This window comes from Cherax quadricarinatus, unplaced genomic scaffold (assembly GCF_038502225.1).
Source record: "Cherax quadricarinatus isolate ZL_2023a unplaced genomic scaffold, ASM3850222v1 Contig138, whole genome shotgun sequence".
Taxonomy (NCBI): Eukaryota; Metazoa; Arthropoda; class Malacostraca; order Decapoda; family Parastacidae; genus Cherax; species Cherax quadricarinatus.
In genome coordinates, this window is record NW_027195164.1 from 2,683 (window position 1) to 28,206 (window position 25,524).

The following is a 25,524-nucleotide window of genomic DNA, read 5'->3' on the forward strand; positions in this document are numbered from 1 at the left end:
GAACTTTTAGACTTCTCCATGTTCCACCATTCAGGATCTGTCCATTTTTCATAGATATATGACCTATACACAAATAACCCGCACATAAAAGAGAGAAGCTTACGACGACGTTTCGGTCCGACTTGGACCATTGACAAAGTCACACTAACCAGAGGTGGAGCAGGACAGCTATATATAGGCAGGAAGAGGTGGTGGTAGTAGTAGTAGTAGTAGTAGTACAAGAATTGTATATAATACCGACAAGATGAAATTAAGACACATGCACAACACCCGGGCATCCCCATCGTAGACGTTTCGCCATCCAGCCAGCCACTGGATGGCGAAACGTCCACAACCAGACGCCGCACATGTGTCCCAATTTCATCAGTAGTTGTAGTAGTAGAAGAAGAAGAGATAGTAGAAGTGGGAAATAAGGAAGACGAGGTAGCCAAATACAAGGAAAGGGGAGCACTGCAAGAGAGCTAGATGCCCACAGAGGGAGAGCAAGGGCACAGAGGTGCGTGAAAGGGCAAGTGGTGAAATAAATGAAGAAAGAACAGAAACACGAGACAGGAGAGAGAAAGACAACCCAGAGGAGAAAAGGAAAGAGGAAAGGGGAAGAGGAAGAAGAAGAAGAAGAAGAAGAAGAAAAAAAAAATGAGGATTCAGGTTAAGTCACGGGTGTTCTGAAGTTTGGAGCATTTTACAATGTAGTGGGAGAGGAAGGCATCTACAGACGAAGCCAGGACTAAGGTTCATACAAGGAAAGTTGTGTATTAGAGAGGATTCAACTAGATGGCGACTGTTCGAGTTGGAAGTAGGGAAGACAGTTTTAGCAGAAGACCAGTCAATAGGATGGCTACGATCTCTGACATGACAGAAAAGAGCATTGTTAGTGTCGGCAAGCCTAACACTTATTTTTGTGCTCTCTAAGTCTGTCAGAAAGAGATCGACCAGTTTCTCCGAAGTATTGAAGAGGCAGGAGGAGCAAGAAATAGAGTAGACACCAGGAACATCTGTAGAGGGAGGAGAGGTATGAACGAGATTAGTGCGAAGAGTGTTAGTCTGGCGGAAGGTAAGCTTGATGTCTAAGGGACGGAGAGAATTGTTGAGATTAGAAAGACCGGAAATGTAGGGAAGGCAGAGGATAGAAGAGTTCCCATGAGTAGAGAGTTTGGGAGAGAAGAAATTGTGTTTAGCACGTGAGAGGGCAGAGTCTATGAAATGGGAAGGGTAGCCAAGACGGGAGAACGAATTATGAAGAGTGGAAATTTCTGCTGGAAGGAACTGAGGATCACAGATGCGGAGGGCACGGAGAAAGAGGGAGATAAGAACACTTTTCTTGACAGGGGAAGCATGATAGGAAAAGTAGTGAATGTACATGCCACTGTGCATAGGTTTATGGTAAACGGAAAAGGAAAAACCTGTATCTGAGCGGTGGACATGGACATCAAGGAAAGGAAGCAAGGAATTAGATTCCCATTCAGCTTTAAACTTAATGGAAGGGGCAAGATTATTAAGAGCTTCAAGAAAAGGTTGGAAGAGACTGGAGTCATGAGGCCACAGAGCAAAGATGTCATCCACATAGTGGAGCCAGAGTGAAGGTTGCACATCGAGGGTAGGAAGAAGAACAGTCTCGAAGTATTCCATGTAAAGATTAGCAAGGACAGGAGAGAGAGGAGAGCCCATAGCGACACCGAAGGTTTGAGAATAATATTTCCCTTGGAAGGAAAAGGAGTTAGAGTCCACACAGAGGCAGATCAGATCAAGAAAGACATCAGTGGGGATAGGGAGATGAAGAAGCCCTTCATGGGCCTTCTCTCTAAGGAAATCAAGGACATCATCAAGAGGGACATTGGTGAAGAGGGATTCATCGTCAAGACTAAGCATCTTACAGGTTGGGAGAGAGCGAACCCGTTCAATGAAGTCTTGAGAGTGATGGAGGTGGGCAGGAGAAAAAGTACCAAGAAAGGGAGTGAGGGTTTTGGCCAGCCAAGAAGCAAGAGAATAAGAGACAGAACCTCTAGAGGATATGATAGGACGAAGAGGAATATCAGGTTTATGAGTTTTGGGAAGGCCATAGAAATAGGGAAGAGAGGGACAGATAACACGAAACCGTTGAACAAGGTCAAAGTCAGGAGGACAGAGGTCAGAGAGAGTCCTTAGTTTTTTGTTGAAAGTTCTCTTGATGCGATCAAGAGGGTTGGAAACGAGAGGAGTGTAGGTGCGTGAGTCAGAGAGCAAGACATCAGCTTTACGGAGGTAATCCTCGCGATCAAGGATAACTACCGAATTACCTTTGTCAGAAGATAGTATGACAATGTTAGTGTTGGATTTAAGAGAAGAAAGGGCAAGTTGGTAACGGCGTGGAAGGTGGTGATTCTTAGAAAACAGACTAACAAGAGCAGGAAGGAGAGCACCACGAAAAGTGGACAAGTCAGGAGGATTACGGAAGCGAGATTGACGAAAGGAATCAAAAGAGCTAATCAGGGCAATACCAGTGCGAGGAGTAGGCGAAGTGGCAAAGGAAAGGCCAAAACCAAGAAGTTCAAGCTCATGCTGAGAGAGTGAGACAGAAGACAGATTAGTAACACAGTCAGTGAGGGAGAATTTAGACCAAGGGTTAGCTGAGATGAGACGTTGAAGTTTATTTTGTAGTTTGGAAGAATGAATTTGTGCATTCAGGCGAGCAGTGTCAAAGGCAGTGGTAGAGAGAAGGTTACAGAGATCCTGTGGTAGAGCAGCAAAGAGAGCACGTTGACGTTGACGGAAAGTAAAGAAGGCATCTTCAACCTGTGATTTAGTAGAAAGAATGAGCTGTTGTAGTAGGAGACGGGCATGATCAGGAAAGGGAGTGCCCAGTGGGTTGGTTTTCAGGAAATGGGAGAAGGCAGGTGGCAGAACTTGTTTAGCAAGACAGTCACGTAGGAAGCGAAGCTGATTCTTACGACGCCGGGTAGCAATAAGAGCAGCCTCATAAGATTGAAAGAGGGGTTTAAAAGAGGGAAGAACATTAAAAAAGTTGGAGAGAATATGACGCTTAACTGCGGGGTCCATAAATAACAAAAAAAAAGGCACAATACCGTGACTGGAACGATACGCAAATAACCCGCACATAAAAGAGAGAAGCTTGCGACGACGTTTCGGTCCGACTTGGACTTTGTCATTGGTCCAAGTTGGACCGAAACGTCGTCGTAAGCTTCTCTCTTTTATGTGTGGGTTATTTGTGTATCGTTCCAGTCACGGTATTGTGCCTTTTTTTTGTTATATATGACCTATTCACACTATTTTCCAGTTTTGTCTTGGAACATTCGTGTTCTATGGGATTAAGATTAGTTGTGGTTAGTGAACAAACTATTTTTGGATCAATCCATAGTTAAGTTGTTCAACTTGTTTTCATTGGTGTCACATTTATGATCTGTTGGAGCAACATTATTCGAAGTTAGTGAACAACTGATCATCAAACCATTATTGGGTTGTTGATAAACATTGTTGTTGTTCTTGAGAGACAGTTCTCACACAACTGTGTATTAACCACTAGAGGTCTCACTTTATCACAGGAAAAGGTGCCCAGTGTGCCTCTGGGAAACTTTTAAAGTTCTATTAATATTTGAACACCTCATTAATTGTTCCACTAATCAAGAAACACAGAATTCATTTTTGTCTGTGTGTATTTTAAAGCATCTGTGTGCTCAAACTTTTCCTGCTTCACTCTTAGAAATTCTGACTTGAAGTGCAGATACTATGAGTTTTTGACTGAAACTGACTTAATGGGCCAAGTCTGACTTGTTAGTTCATAAGTTCAGTTAACTCAGCAACCCTTCAATAATTAATCAAACTAATATTGGGAAGCAGATAGCCAGTAAAGGTGATTTAAGTGGAAAGAGATGAGACTGTTTTGTCATAATTGTTGACAAACAACTGTGTAATCTTGTGACCTTGTCTAAATTTCCCTGAGAATTTTGTCAAGTATTTCTATCTTGTTCAAGTGAGTTGCATTAAACTCTGGCTGTACTGAACTTCCTCTTGCTGATAGTTCCTTTCAGCCTTGTAGTAATCTTTACCCATACAGGTGTGACTCATTTTGTGAAAACAGATTAACCCATAAACTGTCGTAACGGCTTAACAAAGCTCCTGAAGAGCGAAACGTTGCCACAATAAAATGTCACATTAGTTGCACTTGTGTCCTTTTACTTTACATAAACTGTCCAAACGTAGATCTACGTTTGGACCACTATCAGTACAAATGTAGATCCGCATTTGGACACTTTTAGGATTAATAATAATATGTCACTCTTTTTGAATTGTAGTATCAGCAAGTTTCTGGAAAGATAGTGATGGAGTGATGATGAAAGTGTTTCGTCTTTCTTGAGTCACCCTACCTTAGTGGAAAATTGTCAATGTAATGAAAAAGTTATATTAATGATACTGTATAGTGTATTATGCAGAGAATGTGTAGCTATGAGATTAGGAAGTGCAAAGTGATAAAAGTATTATTCAGAGAGCTGAGGATGGGTTGTTTAGGTGTTATGGATATTTAGAGAGGATGGAATAAAATAGGTTTACTTTTAGGGCATATAAATCTATAGTGGAGTGAAAGTAGGGTAGGACTCATCCAAGGAAAAGTTGGGAGGGGGTACAGGAGGTTTTGTATGCAAGGGGCTTGGACACCATGCAGGCATGTGTGAACATGTTATAAAGGCAAATGATTTTTTGGACATGACATGCTATTGGAGTTTGAGCAAGATAACATTTGTGAAGACATTCAGGGAAACTGATTAATTGGACTTGAGACCTGGGGGTGGGAAGTACAGTGCCTGCATTCTGAAGGAGGGGTGGTGGTGGAAAGTACAGTGCCTGCACTCTGGAGGAGGAGTGGTGGTGGAAAGTACAGTGCCTGCACTCTGGAGGAGGAGTGGTGGTGGTGGAAAGTACAGGGCCTGCACTCTGAAGGAGGGGGGTGGTGGAAAGTACAGTGTCTGCACTCTGAAGGAGGAGTGGTGGTGGAAAGTACAGTGCCTGCACTCTGGAGGAGGGGTGGTGGTGGAAAGTACAGTGCCTGCACTCTGGAGGAGGGGTGGTGGTGGAAAGTACAGTGCCTGCACTCTGAAGGAGGGGTGGTGGTGGAAAGTACAGTGCCTGCACTCTGAAGGAGGGGTGGTGGTGGAAAGTACAGTGCCTGCACTCTGGGGGAGTGGTGGTGGAAAGTACAGTGCCTGCACTCTGAAGGAGGGGTGGTGGTGGAAAATACAGTGCCTGCACTCTGAAGGAGGGGTGGTGGTGGAAAGTACAGTGCCTGCACTCTGGAGGAGGAGTGGTGGTGTCAAGTACAGTGCCTGCACTCTGGAGGAGGGGTGATGGTGGAAAGTACAGTGCCTGCACTCTGGAGGAGGAGTGGTGGTTGAAAGTACAGTGTCTGCACTCTGGAGGAGGAGTGGTGGTGAAAAGTACAGTGCCTGCACTCTGAAGGAGGGGTGGTGGTGGAAAGTACAGTGCCTGCACTCTGGAGGAGGAGTGGTGGTGAAAAGTACAGTGCCTGCACTCTGGAGGAGGGGTGGTGGTGGAAAGTACAGTGCCTGCACTCTGAAGGAGGGGTGGTGGTGGAAAGTACAGTGCCTGCACTCTGGAGGAGGAGTGGTGGTGGAAAGTACAGTGCCTGCACTCTGAAGGAGGAGGAGTGGTGGTGGAAAGTACAGTGCCTGCACTCTGAAGGAGGGGTGTTGGTGGGAATTTAAGTGCTTTCACTCTGAAAATGGGCTGGTGGTAGGAAGTACAGTGCCTGTACTCTGAAGAAAGGGTGGGGATATTTACAGTTTGGATGTACATCTGAACTGTAAGCTCATACCCTCCTCTCGCAAGACAGTGATGGAGAAAGTGTTTCTTCTTTATTTAGTCACCTTACCTTAGTGGGAGATGGCTGGTATGTTTAAAATAATAATTCTTATAATTATAATTAATTATAATAATGTTTATAATAAAAGACTATAAATATTCAATTAAATTTTGCAGGTCTTACCAGAGGCTGACGCTTGTTGTGTCAATACTGCAGGTCATCCTGGTACAAGAAGGTGGCACATCTAGTGTCAGTACTGCAGGTCATCCTGGTACAAGAAGGTGGTACTTGTAGTGTCAGTACTGCAGGTCATCCTGGTACAAGAAGGTGGTACTTGTAGTGTCAGTACTGCAGGTCATCCTGGTACAAGAAGGTGGCACATCTAGTGTCAGTACTGCAGGTCATCCTGGTACAAGAAGGTGGTACTTGTAGTGTCAGTACTGCAGGTCATCCTGGTACAAGGTGGTACTTGTAGTGTCACGACTGCAGGTCATCTTGGAGCAAGAAGGTGGTATTTGTAGTGTCAGTACTGCAGGTCATCCTGGTACAAGAAGGTGACACTTGTAGTGTGAATACTGCAGGTCATCCTGGTACAAGAAGGTGGTACTTGTAGTGTCAATACTGCAGGTCATCCTGGTACAAGGTGACACTTGTAGTGTGAATACTGCAGGTCATCCTGGTACAAGAAGGTGACACTTGTAGTGTGAATACTGCAGGTCATCCTGGTACAAGAAGGTGGTACTTGTAGTGTCAATACTGCAGGTCATCCTGGTACAAGGTGACACTTGTAGTGTGAATACTGCAGGTCATCCTGGTACAAGAAGGTGGTACTTGTAGTGTCAATACTGCAGGTCATCCTGGTACAAGGTGACACTTGTAGTGTGAATACTGCAGGTCATCCTGGTACAAGAAGGTGGTACTTGTAGTGTCAATACTGCAGGTCATCCTGGTACAAGAAGGTGACACTTGTAGTGTGAATACTGCAGGTCATCCTGGTACAAGAAGGTGGTACTTGTAGTGTCAATACTGCAGGTCATCCTGGTACAAGGTGACACTTGTAGTGTGAATACTGCAGGTCATCCTGGTACAAGAAGGTGGTACTTGTAGTGTCAATACTGCAGGTCATCCTGGTACAAGAAGGTGGTACTTGTAGTGTCAATACTGCAGGTCATCCTGGTACAAGGTGACACTTGTAGTGTGAATACTGCAGGTCATCCTGGTACAAGAAGGTGGTACTTGTAGTGTCAATACTGCAGGTCATCCTGGTACAAGAAGGTGACACTTGTAGTGTGAATACTGCAGGTCATCCTGGTACAAGAAGGTGGTACTTGTAGTGTCAATACTGCAGGTCATCCTGGTACAAGGTGACACTTGTAGTGTGAATACTGCAGGTCATCCTGGTACAAGAAGGTGGTACTTGTAGTGTCAATACTGCAGGTCATCCTGGTACAAGAAGGTGGTACTTGTAGTGTCAATACTGCAGGTCATTCTGGTACAAGGTGACACTTGTAGTGTGAATACTGCAGGTCATCCTGGTACAAGAAGGTGGTACTTGTAGTGTGAATACTGCAGGTCATCCTGGTACAAGAAGGTGACACTTGTAGTGTGAATACTGCAGGTCATCCTGGTACAAGAAGGTGGTACTTGTAGTGTCAATACTGCAGGTCATCCTGGTACAAGAAGGTGACACTTGTAGTGTGAATACTGCAGGTCATCCTGGTACAAGAAGGTGGTACTTGTAGTGTCAATACTGCAGGTCATCCTGGTACAAGGTGACACTTGTAGTGTGAATACTGCAGGTCATCCTGGTACAAGAAGGTGGTACTTGTAGTGTCAATACTGCAGGTCATCCTGGTACAAGAAGGTGGTACTTGTAGTGTCAATACTGCAGGTCATCCTGGTACAAGGTGACACTTGTAGTGTGAATACTGCAGGTCATCCTGGTACAAGAAGGTGGTACTTGTAGTGTCAATACTGCAGGTCATCCTGGTACAAGAAGGTGACACTTGTAGTGTGAATACTGCAGGTCATCCTGGTACAAGAAGGTGGTACTTGTAGTGTCAATACTGCAGGTCATCCTGGTACAAGGTGACACTTGTAGTGTGAATACTGCAGGTCATCCTGGTACAAGAAGGTGGTACTTGTAGTGTCAATACTGCAGGTCATCCTGGTACAAGAAGGTGGTACTTGTAGTGTCAATACTGCAGGTCATTCTGGTACAAGGTGACACTTGTAGTGTGAATACTGCAGGTCATCCTGGTACAAGAAGGTGGTACTTGTAGTGTGAATACTGCAGGTCATCCTAGTACAAGAAGGTGACACTTGTAGTGTGAATACTGCAGGTCATCCTGGTACAAGAAGGTGGTACTTGTAGTGTCAATACTGCAGGTCATCCTGGTACAAGAAGGTGACACTTGTAGTGTGAATACTGCAGGTCATCCTGGTACAAGAAGGTGGTACTTGTAGTGTCAATACTGCAGGTCACCCTGGTACAAGGTGACACTTGTAGTGTGAATACTGCAGGTCATCCTGGTACAAGAAGGTGGTACTTGTAGTGTCAATACTGCAGGTCATCCTGTTACAAGAAGGTGACACTTGTAGTGTGAATACTGCAGGTCATCCTGGTACAAGAAGGTGGTACTTGTAGTGTCAATACTGCAGGTCATCCTGGTACAAGAAGGTGACACTTGTAGTGTGAATACTGCAGGTCATCCTGGTACAAGAAGGTGGCACTTGTAGTGTCAATACTTCAGGTCATCCTGGTACAAGAAGGTGGCACTTGTAGTGTCAGTACTGCAGGTCATCCTGGTACAGGAAGGTGGTACTTGTAGTGTCAGTACTGCAGGTCATCCTGGTACAGGAAGGTGGTACTTGTAGTGTCAGTACTGCAGGTCATCCTGGTACAGGAAGGTGGTACTTGTAGTGTCAGTACTGCAGGTCATCCTGGTACAGGAAGGTGACACTTGTAGTGTGAATACTGCAGGTCATCCTGGTACAGGAAGGTGGTACTTGTACTACCAACATCAGTGTCAAGAAGCTCCTGTAAGTTCTGCAAATACTATAATGTATTTATAGTGACAACACTGTTTATGATGTTTATACAGTGACAATTCTGATTATGATGTTTATACAGTGACAACAGTGATTATGATGATTATACAGAGACAACAATGATTATGATGTGTATACAGTGACAACACTGATTATGATGTTTATACAGTGGCAACACTGATTATGTTTATATAGTGACAACAGTGATTATAATGTTTATACAGTGATAGCACTGTTTATACAGTGACAACACTAATTATGATGTTTATACAGTGGCAACACTAATTATAATGTGTGTACAGTGACAACACTGATTATAAAGTTTATACAGTGACAACACTAATTATGTTTATACAGTGACAACACTAATTATGATGTTTGTACAGTGACAACACTAATTATGATGTTTGTATAGTGACAACACTCTCAGTGTAATTCAGTTACACACTAACAACAGTGTTAATAGTGATAACACTGTAAAAATAGCTTAGGTAATACAACACTTACACTGTCAAGAACACTATCATATGGTTCATGTGTCATAAATATCTGCTAGTGTTATCCTTCCTATTCTTGAGACACTATTTCCCCTACAGGATTACTGCTTGGTATTCTTAAAATAATAGAATAATACAAGAATATTAGTTTTCTCTGTAATAAAATATTCTCAAATATCCCCTGGTTAAACAATTTAAATGTGTGAGAACTTATAGTTCACTATGTCTAAAATACCTGAAAAACAATGTGTTGAGGCAACACAATGTACAGTTGTTCATGTAGGAGACCAATTATATCAACATTCACACTCATCACTAAAACAATCTTCACAACAACTTCAGTGTGGATGTCAGACCAAGTGTAATATAGACAAAAAAATCTTTCAGTGTTCAGTGTGTCTAAAAGAGTTTTCTAAAAACTGTTACTATCTACGGCACTTGAGAACTCATCCTGGGGAGAAGTCATATCAGTGTTCAGAATGTCTGAAAGACTTTTCTAGAAAACCATATTTAATAAGTCACATGAGAACTCATACTGGAGAGAAGCCATATCAGTGTTCAGAATGTCTGAGAGACTTTTCTAGAAAATCACATTTAGTAAATCACATGAGAACTCACACTGGAGAGAAGCCATATCAGTGTTCAGAATGTCTGAAAGACTTTTCTAGAAAATCACATTTAGTAAATCACATGAGAACTCACACTGGAGAGAAGCCATATCAGTGTTCAGAATGTCTGAAAGACTTTTATCACAAAGAAGATTTAGAAAGACACATAAGAATTCATACTGGAGAGAAGCCATATCAGTGTTCAGAATGTCTGAAAGAATTTTCTAGAAAATCACATTTAGTAAATCACATGAGAACTCACACTGGAGAGAAGCCATATCAGTGTTCAGAATGTCTGAAAGAATTTTCTAGAAAATCGTATTTAGTAAGTCACATTAGAACTCATACTGGAGAGAAGCCATATCAGTGTTCAGTATGTCTGAAAAAATTTTATCACAAAGAAAATTTAGAAAGACACATAAGAATTCATACTGGAGAGAAGCCATATCAGTGTTCAATATGTCTGAAAGATTTTTCTAGAAAATCTCATTTAATAAGTCACAAGAGAACTCATATTATAGGAAAGTCATATCAGTGTTCAGTATGTCAAAAGGACTTTTCCAGCAAAAGTGGTTTAGAAGGACACTTGAGAATTCATACTGGAGAGAATCCATTTAAGTGTTCAGAATGTCTGAAAGACTTTTCTCAAAAAGCAGGGTTGATAATTCACATGAGAATTCATACTGGAGAGAAGCCATTTAAGTGTTCAGAATGTCTGAAAGACTTTTCTAGAAAACCATATTTAATAAGTCACATGAGAACTCATACTGGAGAGAAGCCTTATCAGTGTTCAGAATGTCTGAAAGACTTTTATCACAAAGTAGATTTAGAAAAGCATGTAAGAATTCATACTGGAGAGAAGCCATATCAGTGTTCAGAATGTCTGAAAGACTTTTCTAGAAAATCACATTTAGTAAATCACATGAGAACTCATACTGGAGAGAAGCCATATCAGTGTTCACAATGTCTGAAAGAATTTTCTAGAAAATCGTATTTAGTAAGTCACATTAGAACTCATACTGGAGAGAAGCCATATCAGTGTTCAGTATGTCTGAAAAATTTTCATCACAAAGAAAATTTAGAAAGGCATATAAGAACTCATACTGGAGAGAAGCCATATCAGTGTTCAGAGTGTCAGAGAGACTTTTCTAGAAAATCATATTTAGTAAATCACGTGAGAACTCATACTGGAGAGAAGCCATATCAATGTTCAGAATGTCTGAAAGACTTTTCTATAAAATCATGTTTAGCAAGTCACATGAGAATTCATACTGGAGAGAAGCCATATCAGTGTTCAGTATGTCTGAAAGATTTTTCTAGAAAATCTCATTTAGTAAGTCACAAGAGAACTCATATTATAGGAAAGTCACATCAGTGTTCAGTATGTCAGAAAGACTTTTCCAGCAAAAGTGGTTTAGAAGGACACTTGAGAATTCATACTGGAGAGAATCCATATCAATGTTCAGAATGTCTGAAAGACTTTTCTCAAAAAGCAGGGTTGGTAATTCACATGAGAATTCATACTGGAGAGAAGCCATTTAAGTGTTCAGAATGTCTGAAAGATTTTTCCAGCAAAAGACATTTAAAAATACACACAAGAATTCATACTGGAGAGAAGCCATATCAGTGTTCAGAATGTCTGAAAAGCTTTTCTAAGAAATCACATTTAACAAGACACATGAGAACTCATACTGAGGAGAGGCCGTATCAGTGTTCAGAATGTATGAAAGACTTTACTAAAAGATTTCAGTTAGAAAGTCACATGAGAAGTCATACTAGAGAGAATGCTTTGCCAGAAGTGATGTCATGTTTCATGCACTAATATTTCTTCCTCTACCAACACTGATATTAAAGTAGGGAAGTATTTTTGGGTCTGCTTGAAAGCAGATGATAGTGGGAGCATATTACATACCAGACGACAGAAACAATAACAAACTAACATTGTTTTGGAGAAATTTTAAGCCATGGCATCAGCAAAACAGTTGGATAAAGTGTTCAATGTTCTCAAGAGTACTGTGCACAGTGGCACAGAGCTCAAGGCTGGAGAAAGTCATTATCTCCTTTACCACCACTAACAATACTCCTGTCACAATTCATAAATATGTTTCAGTTCTTTCAGTAGAACTGTTCTACCACATACCATAACTCAGTGTGGTTTCCTAATGTGTGATACAGACATTATGAAGCAACTCAAACTCCATTACCTCACAATTCTTAAAGTTGACACTTGCATACTACCTGCCCCTACACGAAGATACTATCCTTGTATTATAGCCAAGTTAACTTTTGACCCGCTGTGAACTTACGTCATCTGTTTATATATCAAGATGCCACTAACAAGTATGGAAATTTATCCCTATGTAGCAACAATGTAGAAATTGTGGTACTTTTCCTCTTCAAGGGGGGCTCCTTGGCGTGGTGAAGAGGCTCTTGGTCTGAGGAATTAGACCTGTTGGTCTCCTTCCTCAGACTGAACCTAATTACCCCCCAATGCCCCCTCCCTTATCCCATCCTCACTTTTTCTTTTCCTCCTCCTCCTCCCCACCCCTCCCTATTACCCTTCCTCTTTTTGGCCTTTTTTTTTTTCTCACAGGCACACTAGTTCCTGGGTAGGAGAAAGGGTACTGGGGTCCATCCCATTCCATTGAGGTTCTTGGCGGTGGTGTAGTTTGCTGTGGAATTTGGATCGCCTGGGGATGTTCCAATCCCTCTCCAGTCTCCCAGGGAGTGGCTTTGGGTATCTTTCGGGCGATGGGTGTATATCTTTAGGCTGCCTTTCGGATTCTGGAGGTGGTGGCCAAAGGAGGTATGCTTTGTGGCGAATATCCAGCCGCCCTCTCTTTTGTCCACCGAGGTAGCTCGGCAGATGTGAGGTTGCTATCCCGGATTGCTGGTTTACTGGCATGATGGGTAGGGTATGGCACGGGTTCCATGCTGCACCTGCACTACTTGTGGAGCTGAGGTCCTCTTGGGCATGGAGGGATATTTCTGGCCCTCTTATTCCTCCCAGGAACTATCCCTCCCCAGGCCCCCCTTTTTTTATTCTTTTTTTTATTTTTATTTTCTTTTCTTTTTTTTTCTTAAAAACAAAAAGAAAGAAGTAACCTAACCATGGAAGCCCTAGTCCATGAACCTGCTACCCCCAGGCCCCTTCTTGATACCGCACCCCATTCTGACCCTGTCTCGTCTTTGGACCACTCTTCGGACACTCCTCATGCCTCTGTACCTCTTGCCTGTGCTGTTTCCTCACCCACTTCAGGTACTGAGGTCCCGACTGACTCCTTTGATTTATCTGACCTCCGCTCTCCTTTGACTATGCTTCCGGCCCCTCCCTCTACGGTGCTGCAATTTTCGAATCGCCGGCCCATTCCACATCAGACCAACTCTGGTCCCACACCTAAATGCCAACGACAATTACCTGCTGATGATACTTCTCCACCTTCTCGTTCTTCTCAGAAAAGATCAACACGTCCTGCAATCCCTTTCCACGCTCAGTTTCAGAATGCACAATGGACTAAATTCTTCACTTTATGACCGACTTCCTCTATTGCCTATCTTTCCGACCATAGTATTGGCAATGCACTCTTACGCCATGTTGGTAAAGATATTTCTTCTCGTGCTCTTAAGAGCTGTACACGCATCATCACTGTACAGAATTTTACCCAAGTTCATGATCTTTCTCATCTTTCCCATATCGATACTGTTTCTGTCACTATTGAAAAACATCATTCCCTCAATTCTTGTAGTGGTATCGTCATTCTGCCCCATACCATAGTTCAACAAAATTTCCAGACATGTGGCAATGACATTCTTGAACAGCTGGAACTCCAAGATCTCCCAATCCTCAAGGTAGACACTTATGTTCTTCCTGCCACGGGCGGAGACGATACCCTAGCAATGTGGCTCGTTTAACTTTTGACAGCCATGAACTCCCATCCTCAGTTTATGTAGCAGGACATCGGTTACAAGTTTGAAAGGTGATCCCTACACTGCAACAGTGTAGAAATTGCTGGCGATTTGGCCATCCAGCGAAATATTGCAGATCTACAGCCGAATGCCCAGTCTGTGGTGCCGATGACCATTCTAATACATCTTGCAATCGACCTCCCTCTTGCCTTAATTGTCATGAGGCTCACCCTTCGTACTCTCGCCATTGCCAAGTCTACTTAAATGAGCTGGAAATCCGTTACCTCAAAGAGGCAGAAGGTCTCCGTTATGCCATGGCAGTTTCTCATCTTCGCCTCCAAGGGAGACTACCTCGTGTTTCTTATTCCTGTGTTTCAAAACATCCCCCCACTTCTGGGGTACCATATTCTGCAGCCTCCTCTGTGGTTACCTCTCCCATAGTCACTCCTGCATCTAATTCTTTTGCTGTCCTGGGCTCAGACGTCCCTACTTCAACGCCTCCGTCTGTTCTCGCTTCTTTGTGTTCTCCCTCACAAGCAGCGGTATCGACAAGATCTCATACGACACCTTCTCCCAATCGTCCCTCTACTTCTCAGAAGTCAGAAAAAGGTCCTTTAACCCCTCCTTCCTTTCTTCCACCTCCTCATTTTACCTTCCTTGTCTCTGTACCTGGTTCTTCCCCTCTCACTGGCTCTGTTACAAGTGTAGAGGTTCACCCTCCTCCTTGTACTGTACCTTCCTCCCCTGTTCCCTCCCAAGTTTCTTCCTCTTCTGCCACCTCCCAGGTTTCTGCCTCTTCTGTCCCCTTCCACGCTTCTTCTCCAGTTCCCTCCACCCTTTTGCCCCCCCTACCTTGGTATAGTCCATTACAGTTCCAATCTTTACTCATCCTCCCCCTACCATCTCCAATATTGTCTCCCATACGACGTCTCTGAATTCCGAAACACTTGAAGCAATCTCTGAATATATTGCAGAGAGCAAACCATCAGTGGACACTGATCCACCCTCTGTTCCTTCTCTCTCCTCTTCTCCATCTGCGCAACTTCTTTCTTCGCAGCGCACCGTTCCTTCACTGCTTTAACGTTTTTCGCTGCCTCCGCATGTGGACTTTTCTAACCCCTCTAGTCCGTAGGAACCCTTACCTGCGGATTTCAGGTATCTTTATGGTTGCCAATCATGGCCTATTTACAGTGGAATATACGCTGCCTCGGGTGATCGGGGGGAGCTTCAGATGTTACTCTCCCAGTTTTCCCCTGTTGGTGTTTGGTGTCTGCCCTCTCTATCAACGAGCACGCAGAATTTACCTCCAATGTCGTCTCCACTCTACTACTCTCTCTTTACCTTCCCTTCTTGCTGAAGGACCCTCCTTTAATCCCGACTCTCTCATTGACTTCTTGACAACAACTGATTTACTCCACAACCTCTGATGATACCTTTTGCACTCCCCTCAGCCCTTTCTACCACAATCTCTTGCTACCCTCTACCCCAGCATTATCCACTACCCTGCTGTTCTCCATAACTAATCATCCCTGTCCCTTTTGCCACCTGATACCCTAGCTTCCTGCCCTGCAGTGCTGTATAGCCCTTGTGGTTTAGTGCTTCTTTTTTATTATAATAATAATTTGAAATTGTCCGAATGTAATATCGCCAAATTGTAATTTGAGTAAACTTACTCTCCGCTATAAATAAAAACAGATGTACAACTGAAACTATGATCAGTTTCTCTTGTATTAAGTAGTCTGTAAGCCATTAAATTTAGTCTGCCCATAATGCCATGGCATGATAGTGGCTCTATTTGCACTGAAACTCATTATTGTAATTATAGAATCTCAATGAAAACATGCAAGGAAATAAAAATTGTTTTGTATTTTATTGTATCAGTTATTTCCCAAATTCATCATGACTCCTTAAACAAGTTCTTTTCGCTAATGACGTCACTTATGTCTTTTCCCATCTGAATCCTGCTATACTTAGTAACACTAAACAGCGAGCTACTTAAAATATCAAACTGGATGACTAACACCAACCATACTCTCAATATAAACAAAACCTACTTCACAGTTTTTGGAAACAGAGCATCAAATATCCAGTTAAACATATTAATGGTTCACCCATTGCAAGACACCAAGGGCAAATTTCTAGGCCTCCACCTTAACAGTAATCTTAAATTTCAGACCGTCGACCAGGATATAACTAAGAAAGTTTCCAAGACAGTAGGTATCCTTTCCAAGATAAGATACTATGTACCCCAAAGGGCCCTACTTACCTTATATCACTATGGTGATATAAGGTAAGATGGTGTTTGTACTTAGGGGATCTGCCAATCCAACAAAAAGTGGCAGTGCAGATTATCACTAACTCCAGCACCAGATAACACATCCCACCTTTCTTCAAGAGCATGATCTTAATATACATAATATACACACTTGTGATTGTGCCTGCTAAATATACAGAACATCAAGTCTCAAAACTCCAGACCGTTGTGTTAGCCACTGGGCCAGCTAGCCACAATAAGATTCATCCAACTACGTATATTTCGACACCATAGAAAGGTTAGCATAGGCACCACTGTGATCACAAATGCAAGTTTTTACAGACAAATCTCCAGCTAGCGTGGCCATGACGAACTCTAGCTCAAGTCCCCTCAAAGTCGTCAACATGACTCATGAAATCGTAATGACATGATTGGTTTGTTTGCATTCATGTCATTATGATTTTGTAAGTCATGTTGACGGCTTTGAGGGGACTTGAGCTAGAGTTTGTCACGGCCACGCTAGCTGGAGATTCGTCTGTAAAAACTTGCATTTGTGGTTACAGTGGTACCTATGCTAACCTTCCTATGGTGTAGAAACATACCTAGTTGGATGAATCTTATTGTGGCTAGCTGGCCCAGTGGCTAACCCAATGGTCTGGAGTTTTGAGACTCTCTGATCGTGGGTTCTATCCCTGCCCGTGGTATGGTTTATACAGAACATTAAAAGATCTTCAAGGTGAATACACCAAGTATCCCCGTTTTCTGTGTCTTTGGGATAGTTTAGACACCCAGCATTATGAACAAAAAGACTGGCCACCACGAACCAGCTTCTTACCCAGAAATCACAATGTGAACACTGTGCCACTAGTTTACCCCAAGAAAATTCTACTGCCACCACTCCACATCAAATTAGGGCTTATGAAAAATTCTATGAAGGCCCTGAATAAGAATGAGATTGCTTTCAAGTTCAGTGGAACCCCAAGTTTTATACTCAATCTTTCCCAGCAGGTAGGACTAATGGACTAATGTCGAAACATCCTAAAGTCGAAGTAATATTTCCCACAAGAATTAACGTAAATACAGTTAATCTGTTCCAGGGAGTTGGGAATCCCCATCTATAGGGACTTGTATCAAAGTCCTCTGTAGTGTTATTTCCCTTCTTTGTCTTTTACTGCTACAGTACATTCAGTACTTACCTTAAAATATTTGTAGTCTTAAGGGAGGGGCAAGCATAATCACCAACTTTTTTTTGTTTTTGTCAGATTTCAATGGGATTGTGACAGTGGATTAAGCAACTTAAAAAAACGTATAGGCTGTGTTTGTTTTGACTTTTAGCCTTCAAGTTACATAGACAAAAATATAAATTTTGCACAATTTTATGGGTTCTGGGACTTTCTTCTTTCTACTAAATTGGGAAGATGCACACTGCTCTAGTTGACATCAGATGAAAGATAAAGGCTAGATTAATAATGACCCAGGACAGTTTAGTGATAATGTCAGTAGATTCCATAAAAAAATTTTGAAGTTAGTAATTTTGTTTTTACTGTTTTTGTTTTTTTACCTGGAGTTTACCTGGAGAGAGTTCTGGGGGTCAATGCCCCCGCAGCCCGGTCTGTGACCAGGCCTCCTGGTGGATCAGAGCCTGATCAACCAGGCTGTTACTGCTGGCTGCACGCAAACAAACGTACGAGCCACAGCCCGGCTGATCAGGAACCAACTTTAGGTGCTTGTCCAGTGCCAGCTTGAAGACTGCCAGGGGTCTGTTGGTAATCCCCCTTATGTATGCTGGGAGGCAGTTGAACAGTCTTGGGCCCCTGACACTAATTGTATGGTCTCTTAACGTGCTAGTGACACCCCTGCTTTTCATTGGGGGGATGTTGCATCGTCTGTCAAGTCTTTTGCTTTCGTAGTGAGTGATTTTCGTGTGCAAGTTCGGTACTAGTCCCTCTAGGATTTTCCAGGTGTATATAATCATGGAAATAAATAAATAAATAAATAAATATCTCTCCCGCCTGCATTCCAGGGAATACAGGTTTAGGAACCTCAAGCGCTCCCAGTAATTGAGGTGTTTTATCTCCGTTATGCGCGCCGTGAAGGTTCTCTGTACATTTTCTAGGTCAGCAATTTCACCTGCCTTGAAAGGTGCTGTTAGTGTGCAGCAATATTCCAGCCCAGATAGAACAAGTGACCTGAAGAGTGTCATCATGGGCTTGGCATCCCTAGTTTTGAAGGTTCTAATTATCCATCCTGTCATTTTTCTAGCAGATGCGATTGATACAATGTTATGGTCCTTGAAGGTGAGATCCTCCAACATGATTTAATTTCCTCGTGTTTACCATATCTGAGTAATTGAAATTTCTCATCTTTTAATTTTTTGTGTGCAAAAAATCATTAAAAACAAAGCTGTAAACAGTATCACAAATCTACTCTGGGTGTTTGTAGAACCATCATTCCTCAATAACGTCTGCAAAAATCATGACAATTCTATTAATATTTATCGCAGGAGAGGTATTACAATGTCAATTTATTTCTGATTAATTATAGAGTTTGTTTGGTGTGAAACTCTAGGGAAGTGGCACGCCAACTCTCAGCATGTTACACCTCTCCTTGCTTGTTGACAGCCTGCCAGCTACGGCTACTAAGACAGACATGGCGCTCTACACCCTAGCCAGAACAGAAGATGCCATGTGAAGTATTTACATTGAAGCAATCATAAAAATCGTAATTTTTGGAGGAAAAAAAAAACACTAATTGCCAACATGTATTTTTGCTGAGAGCAGCAATAACAACAACAACGAAAATACATTTAATGAAAAATGTACTTAAAAATACGATAGAAACAAAATGTTGCTAGAATTTTGTACTATTTTTCAGTAAGAAAGCTTTTTTTTCCATAATTTTTCAATTTTAATTTCCTGAAACTGGAAAAAGGCTTGCCCCTCATTAATGTAGGGCAAGAGGTGAGTAGCATTTATTTGTAGGAATTCACTCTTAAGTAGCCTGTTGATGTAGGTACACGTATGTAGCCCCCCTGGACTACGCTACAGAGCCACATTATTACTCTACACAGCCACATTATTACACTACACTGCCATATTATTACATCGACATACCATGTTCACTGAATTTAATAGTTTCTAACAACTACCTTTAGATGCCATCATAAACAAAGGAAGAAGTAATGAATAATTCATTCCACGAATTGCAAACAAACGCATATGAAGGACAGTTACTAGACAAGATGCCAGATTCAGTTTTCTCTAACGCTACATCAGAGGAAACATAATGGAAATAAGTCACTCTGTCTGACTTTTTTGGGTTATCCTAGGTTCTCTACACATATGCTACTATGTATGATAATTCTATGTAACTGTATTTGTGTATACCTGAATAAACTTACTTACTTACTTACCTTCCACTCTCCTCTCTCCACCCTCCTTGATTCGCCGGTACTCACCGTTCAACAACATATACACATTGCATGTTTTATATACCATTTTTATATGCTGTATGCTATGTAATGTGTTTCTTATATAATTTTGAAGACAATATCATAGATGGATTAATGAAAATGTCTATATTAACCTAAAATAAGACATTTAATATGCCCAGAAGTGATTATTATTAAACATACATCGCATATAAACATTGCATGTTTTTATATATACTATGCAACGTGTTTCCTATATAATTTTGATGAAAATATCATAGATGGATTAATGAAAATGTCTATATTCACTCCAAAACACGCGGCGCAGTGCGATTCTCGGGACAAAATTGAGCCGAAAAAAACTGTTCCAAACTCGAAGCATGTGATAGGGCGTATGAAACTCGGGGTTCCACTTTACCTGGAGTCAAATTTTCCTCATAGATATGAAGGCAAGCTAATGCCAGGAATCTTTGTTAGCCCTCAGATTCAGGAATTAATGAAGGACAAGTATTTTGATGAAGTATTAGCAGGTGTAGAGGTGAATGTATGGTTTTCATTCAAGCAGATTGCCCACAACTTCCTGGGAAACAGGCACTTCCCTGAACATGAAAAAATTATTCAAGACCTGATTTCAAATTTCCAATAACTTGGGTATAGAATGAGTGTGAAGATGCACTTTTTTTGCACTTGCATATTGACTATTGTTTTTTAAAACAGTTTGTGACAGAGCCAACTAGGGGAAATAACCTCCTTGACTTGGTTCTTGCCAGTAGGGAAACACTAATTAATAATCTTTAGGTTAATGATGAGCTTGGGGAAAGTGATCACAAATCACTCAGTTTTAATATATCATGGAATTCCCCTAATAATGGCAATCAAGTCTCCATCCCTGACTTTCGCTTGGCCGATTTCATAGGACTGAAAAATTACTTAGGTGGGCTGAACTGGAATGACCTGACTAAGGGTCAGGTAGGTGGTGATGGTTGCCAATATGATGCTTTCCAGGGCATAGTTCTAGCTGCTCAGTCAAATCATGTTCCAAATAGGGAAATCAGATCAAACAAAAATGATCCTAAATGGATGAACAATAGATTAAAATATCTGATTGGTCAAAAGAGAGGCATATATAGGCAAATCAAAAGAGGAGAGGGGCAATTAAGAAATCAATATATTCAGTTAAAGAGAGAAATAAAAAAGGGAATTAGAAAAGCAAAAAGAGATTATGAGGTTAAAGTTGCAAGAGAATCGAAGACTAACCCAAAAGGATTCTTTCAGGTATACAGAAGTAAGATCAGGGACAAGATAGGCCCACTCATAAGTTCCTCGGGTCAGTTCACTGACAGTGATAAGGAAATGTGTAGAATTTTTAACACATACTTCCTTTCAGTTTTTACACAGGAGGATACCAGCGATATTCCAGAACTGATAAATTATGTAGAACAGGACGATAATAAACTGTGCACGATTAGGGTCACAAGTGACATTGTCCTTAGGCAAATAGATAAATTAAAACCTAACAAATCCCCAGGCCCTGATGAACTGTATGCAAGGTTCTAAAGGAATGTAAAGAGGAGCTTAGCAAACCTTTGGCTAATCTTTTCAACATATCACTTCAAACTGGCATGGTGCCAGATAAGTGGAAAATAGCAAATGTGATACCTATTTTCAAAGCAGGTGACAGGTCCTTAGCTTCGAACTATAGACCAATAAGCCTAACCTCCATAGTGGGAAAATTTATGGAGTCAATAATTGCCGAGGCAGTTCGTAGCCACCTTGAAAAGCATAAATTAATCAACGAATCTCAGCATGGTTTTACAAAGGGGCGTTCCTGCCTTACGAATTTATTAACTTTTTTCACTAAGGTATTTGAGGAGGTAGATCATGGTAATGAATATGATATTGTGTATATGGACTTCATTAAGGCTTTTGACAGGGTCCCACATCAGAGACTATTGAGGAAAATTAAGGCACATGGAATAGGAGGAGAAATTTTTTCCTGGATAGAGGCATGGTTGACAAATAGGTAGCAGAGAGTTTGCATAAATGGGGAGAAATCAGAGTGGGGAAGCGTCACGAGCGGTATTCCACAGGGGTCAGTGTTGGGCCCCCTGCTGTTCACAATCTACATAAACGACATAGATGAGGGCATAAAGAGCGACATCAGCAAGTTTGCTGATGACACCAAAATAGGCCGTCGAATTCATTCTGACGAGGACATTAGAGCACTCCAGGAAGATTTGAAAAGACTGATGCAGTGGTCGGAGAAGTGGCAGATGCAGTTTAATATAGACAAATGCAAAGTTCTAAATGTTGGACAGGACAATAACCATGCCACATATAAACTAAATAATGTAGATCTTAATATTACGGATTTAGGAGTTCTGGTTAGCAGTAATCTGAAACCAAGACAACAGTGCATAAGTGTTCGCAATAAAGCTAATAGAATCCTTGGCTTCGTATCAAGAAGCATAAATAATAGGAGTCCTCAGGTTGTTCTTCAACTCTATACATCCTTGGTTAGGCCTCATTTAGATTATGCTGCACAGTTTTGGTCACCGTATTACAGAATGGATGTAAATGCTCTGGAAAATGTACAAAGGAGAATGACAAAGTTGATCCCATGTATCAGAAACCTTCCCTATGAGGATAGACTAAGGGCCCTGAATCTGCACTCTCTAGAAAGACGTAGAATTAGGGGGGATATGATTGAGGTGTATAAATGGAAGACAGGAATAAATAAAGGGGATGTAAATAGTGTGCTGAAAATATCTAGCCTAGACAGGACTCGCAGCAATGGTTTTAAGCTGGAAAAATTCAGATTCAGGAAGGATATAGGAAAGTACTGATTTGGTAATAGAGTTGTGGATGAGTGGAACAAACTCCCAAGTACATTGATAGAGGCCAGAACGTTGTGTAGCTTTAAAAATAGGTTGGATAAATACATGAGTGGATGTGGGTGGGTGTGAGTTGACCTGATAGCTTGTGCTACCAGGTCGGTTGCCGTGTTCCTCCCTTAAGTCAATGTGACCTGAACTGACTGGGTTGGGTGCATTGGCTTAAGCCGGTAGGAGACTTGGACCTGCCTCGCATGGGCCAGTAGGCCTGCTGCAGTGTTCCTTCGTTCTTATGTTCTTAACAATTGTGGGGACTACAGTGAGGAACAATGAGAGCAGTTCCATCAGGATATTTGTACCATGAAAACTTGATACCAGGGCAAATGGAATGTCAGCATGATGGCAGATTACTGCTGGTCATTGCAACGTAATGGTACGATGCACAGCACAAGCGGAAATCAAAGTGGGCCTCCTTTGATTCAGCATGAAGGCTAACCATTAGGAGCATATTTTTTCAATAAAATCATTTGATTTGATTTATGTTGATTTGGAATTCATATGCTCTTAAAACTAACAAAATGAGCTTTTCCATGATTACAGTGGTTTCAGTTTAAGTTTAATATCTTTATTATGCACCCCATACCCATCCTGTGGGCGGGAGTCAAAAGATTACAAAGGTACATAATGGGTCCAGGGACTGGATCCCAAAGTTATGATAGCTGAACTAGTTACAAACGTAATGAATTCCAGGTAGATCTTACCTGGAGTTTACCTGGAGAGAGTTCCGGGGGTCAACGCCCCCACGGCCCGGTCTGTGACCAGGCCTCCTGGTGGATCAGAGCCTGATCAACCAGGTCTGGCCACATCTCCGATCCGGCACACCTCCGTTTACCCCTAGTTATTTTTCATGACCCTTACAGCAGTCCTTTCCTTCACAGCATTCTGATTCCTCCATGCTTACACACTTTCCGTTGCCTCCACACATTGAGTTCACTGACCCTAATAGCCCATAGATTCTATTGCTTCTTATTATTGACACACCTGTCTTTGTGAATGATGGCTTATTTACAGTATAATATTCTTGGCCTCAGGCATAATCAGGGAGAGCTCCAGGTGTTGCTCTCCCAGTTTTTCCCAGTATTTGTCACGTTACAAGAGCCCAAAATTCCTTCAGCTGTTATTCGGATCCCTTTCCTGTTGAATAAATTAATGAGAGTGCACTTCTTGTGTGAGCTGGTATACCATATCAACAGGTTTTTGCTCATTCTCTGTTGCATTATACTACAGCCGATATTTATTTGCACAGATGGTATACAGTTTGCTCACTATATCTCTCCTCTTCCCATGCATTCTGTATCTCAAATATTGTGTTCTTGATTTCTTCTCTACCACTCCTCTTCCAGGGATGGCTCCTTGGCACGATGAAGAGGCTCTTGGTCTGAGGAATTAGACCTGTTGGTTTCCTTCCTCAGACCGAATCTAATTACCCCCCAATCCCCCTTCCCTATCCCGTCCTCCCTTTTCCCTTTCCTCCTCCTGCTCCTCCCCACCCCTCCCTTATTCCTTTCCTTGTTTTGGCCTTTGGGATTCTTACCACAGGCACACCAGTTTCTAGGTAGGGGAAAGGGTACTGGGGTTTGTTCCATTCCATTGAGGTTCTTGGCTGTGGTGTAGTTTGCCGTGGAATCTGGATTGCCTGGGGATGTCTTGATCCCTCTCAGTTCTCCCGAGGGCTGGCTTTGGGTGTCTTTTGGGCGACGGGTGTATCTCTGGAGGCCGCTTTTTGGATTCCAGTGGTGGTGGCCAAAGAAGGTATGCTATTACCTGGAGTTTACCTGGAGAGAGTTCTGGGGGTCAACGCCCCCGTGGCCCGGTCTGTGACCAGGCCTCCTGGTGGATCATAGCCTGATCAACCAGGCTGTTACTGCTGGCTGCATGCAATCCAATGTACGAGCCACAGCCCGGCTGGTCAGGTACCCACTTTAGGTGTTTGTCCAGTGCCTACTTGAAGACAGCCAGGGGTCTATTGGTAATCCCCCTTATGTATGCTGGGAGGCAGTTGAACAGTCTCGTACTCCTGACACTTATTGCATTGTCTCTTAACGTGCTAGTGACACCCCTGCTTTTCATTGGGTGGATGTTGCATCGTCTGCCGAGTCTGTTGCTTTTGTTGTGAGTGATTTTCGTGTGCAAGTTCGGTACTAGTCCCTCTAGGATTTTCCAGGTGTATATAATCATGTATCTCTCCCACCTGCGTTCTCATTATCCATCCTGTCATTTTTCCAGCAGATGCGATTGATACAATGTTATGGTCCTTGAAGGTGAGATCCTCTGATATGATCACTCCCATATCTTTGACGTTGGTTTTTCACTCTATTTTGTGGCAGATATCCAGCTACCCTACCCGAGGTAGCTCGGCAGATGTGAGGTTGCTATCCTGGATTGCTGGTTTACTGGCATGAAGGGTAGGGTATGGCATGGGCTCCATGATGCATCTGTGCCACTTGCGGTGCTGAGGTCCTCTTGGATGTGGAGGGAGATTTCCGGCCTGTCATTCATCCTAGGAGCTATTCCTCCCTGTTCCCCCCTTTTTTTATTCTTTTATTTTTATTTTCTTTCCGTCTATCTTTTTTTTCTTAAAAACAAAAAGAAAGAAGAAACCAAACCATGGAAGACCCAGTCCATGATCCTGCTACCTCAGGGCCCATTCTAGATACCATACCAAGTTCTGACTATGCCTCGTTTTTTGACCACTCTTCGGACACTTCCAATGCCCCTGTACCTCTTGCTGGTGCTGTTTGATCACCCGCCTCAGGTACCAAGGTTTCGACTGACTCCTTCGATATGTCTGACCTCCGCTCTTCTTTGAATATGCTTCCAGCCTCTCCCTCTATGGTGCGGCAATTTTCAAATTGCCTGCACATCCCACGAAAGACCAGCTATAGTCCCACTCCTAAATGCCCACAACAATTACCTGATGATACTTTTTCGCTTCCTTCTCATTCTACTCATTCTACTCAGTTCTGGAATGCACAATGGACTAAATTCTTTACTTTACGACCAACTTCCTCTATTACCTATCTTTCCGACCATAGTATTGGCAAGGTGCTCCTACGCCATGTTGGTAGAGAT

General features: G+C 42.3%; 1 protein-coding gene across 1 annotated transcript; it reads left to right on the forward strand.

Moving 5' to 3' along the window:
- The first annotated feature begins 5,991 nt into the window (after positions 1-5,991).
- LOC128700938 (zinc finger protein 845-like) lies at positions 5,992-15,741 on the forward strand. The gene is made up of 2 exons (XM_070080080.1): positions 5,992-6,274; positions 6,318-15,741. Exon 2 carries the CDS (start codon positions 9,583-9,585, stop codon positions 11,788-11,790), a length of 2,208 nt encoding a protein of 735 aa, XP_069936181.1. The 5' UTR covers positions 5,992-6,274; positions 6,318-9,582; the 3' UTR covers positions 11,791-15,741.
- The last annotated feature ends 9,783 nt before the right edge of the window (positions 15,742-25,524 follow it).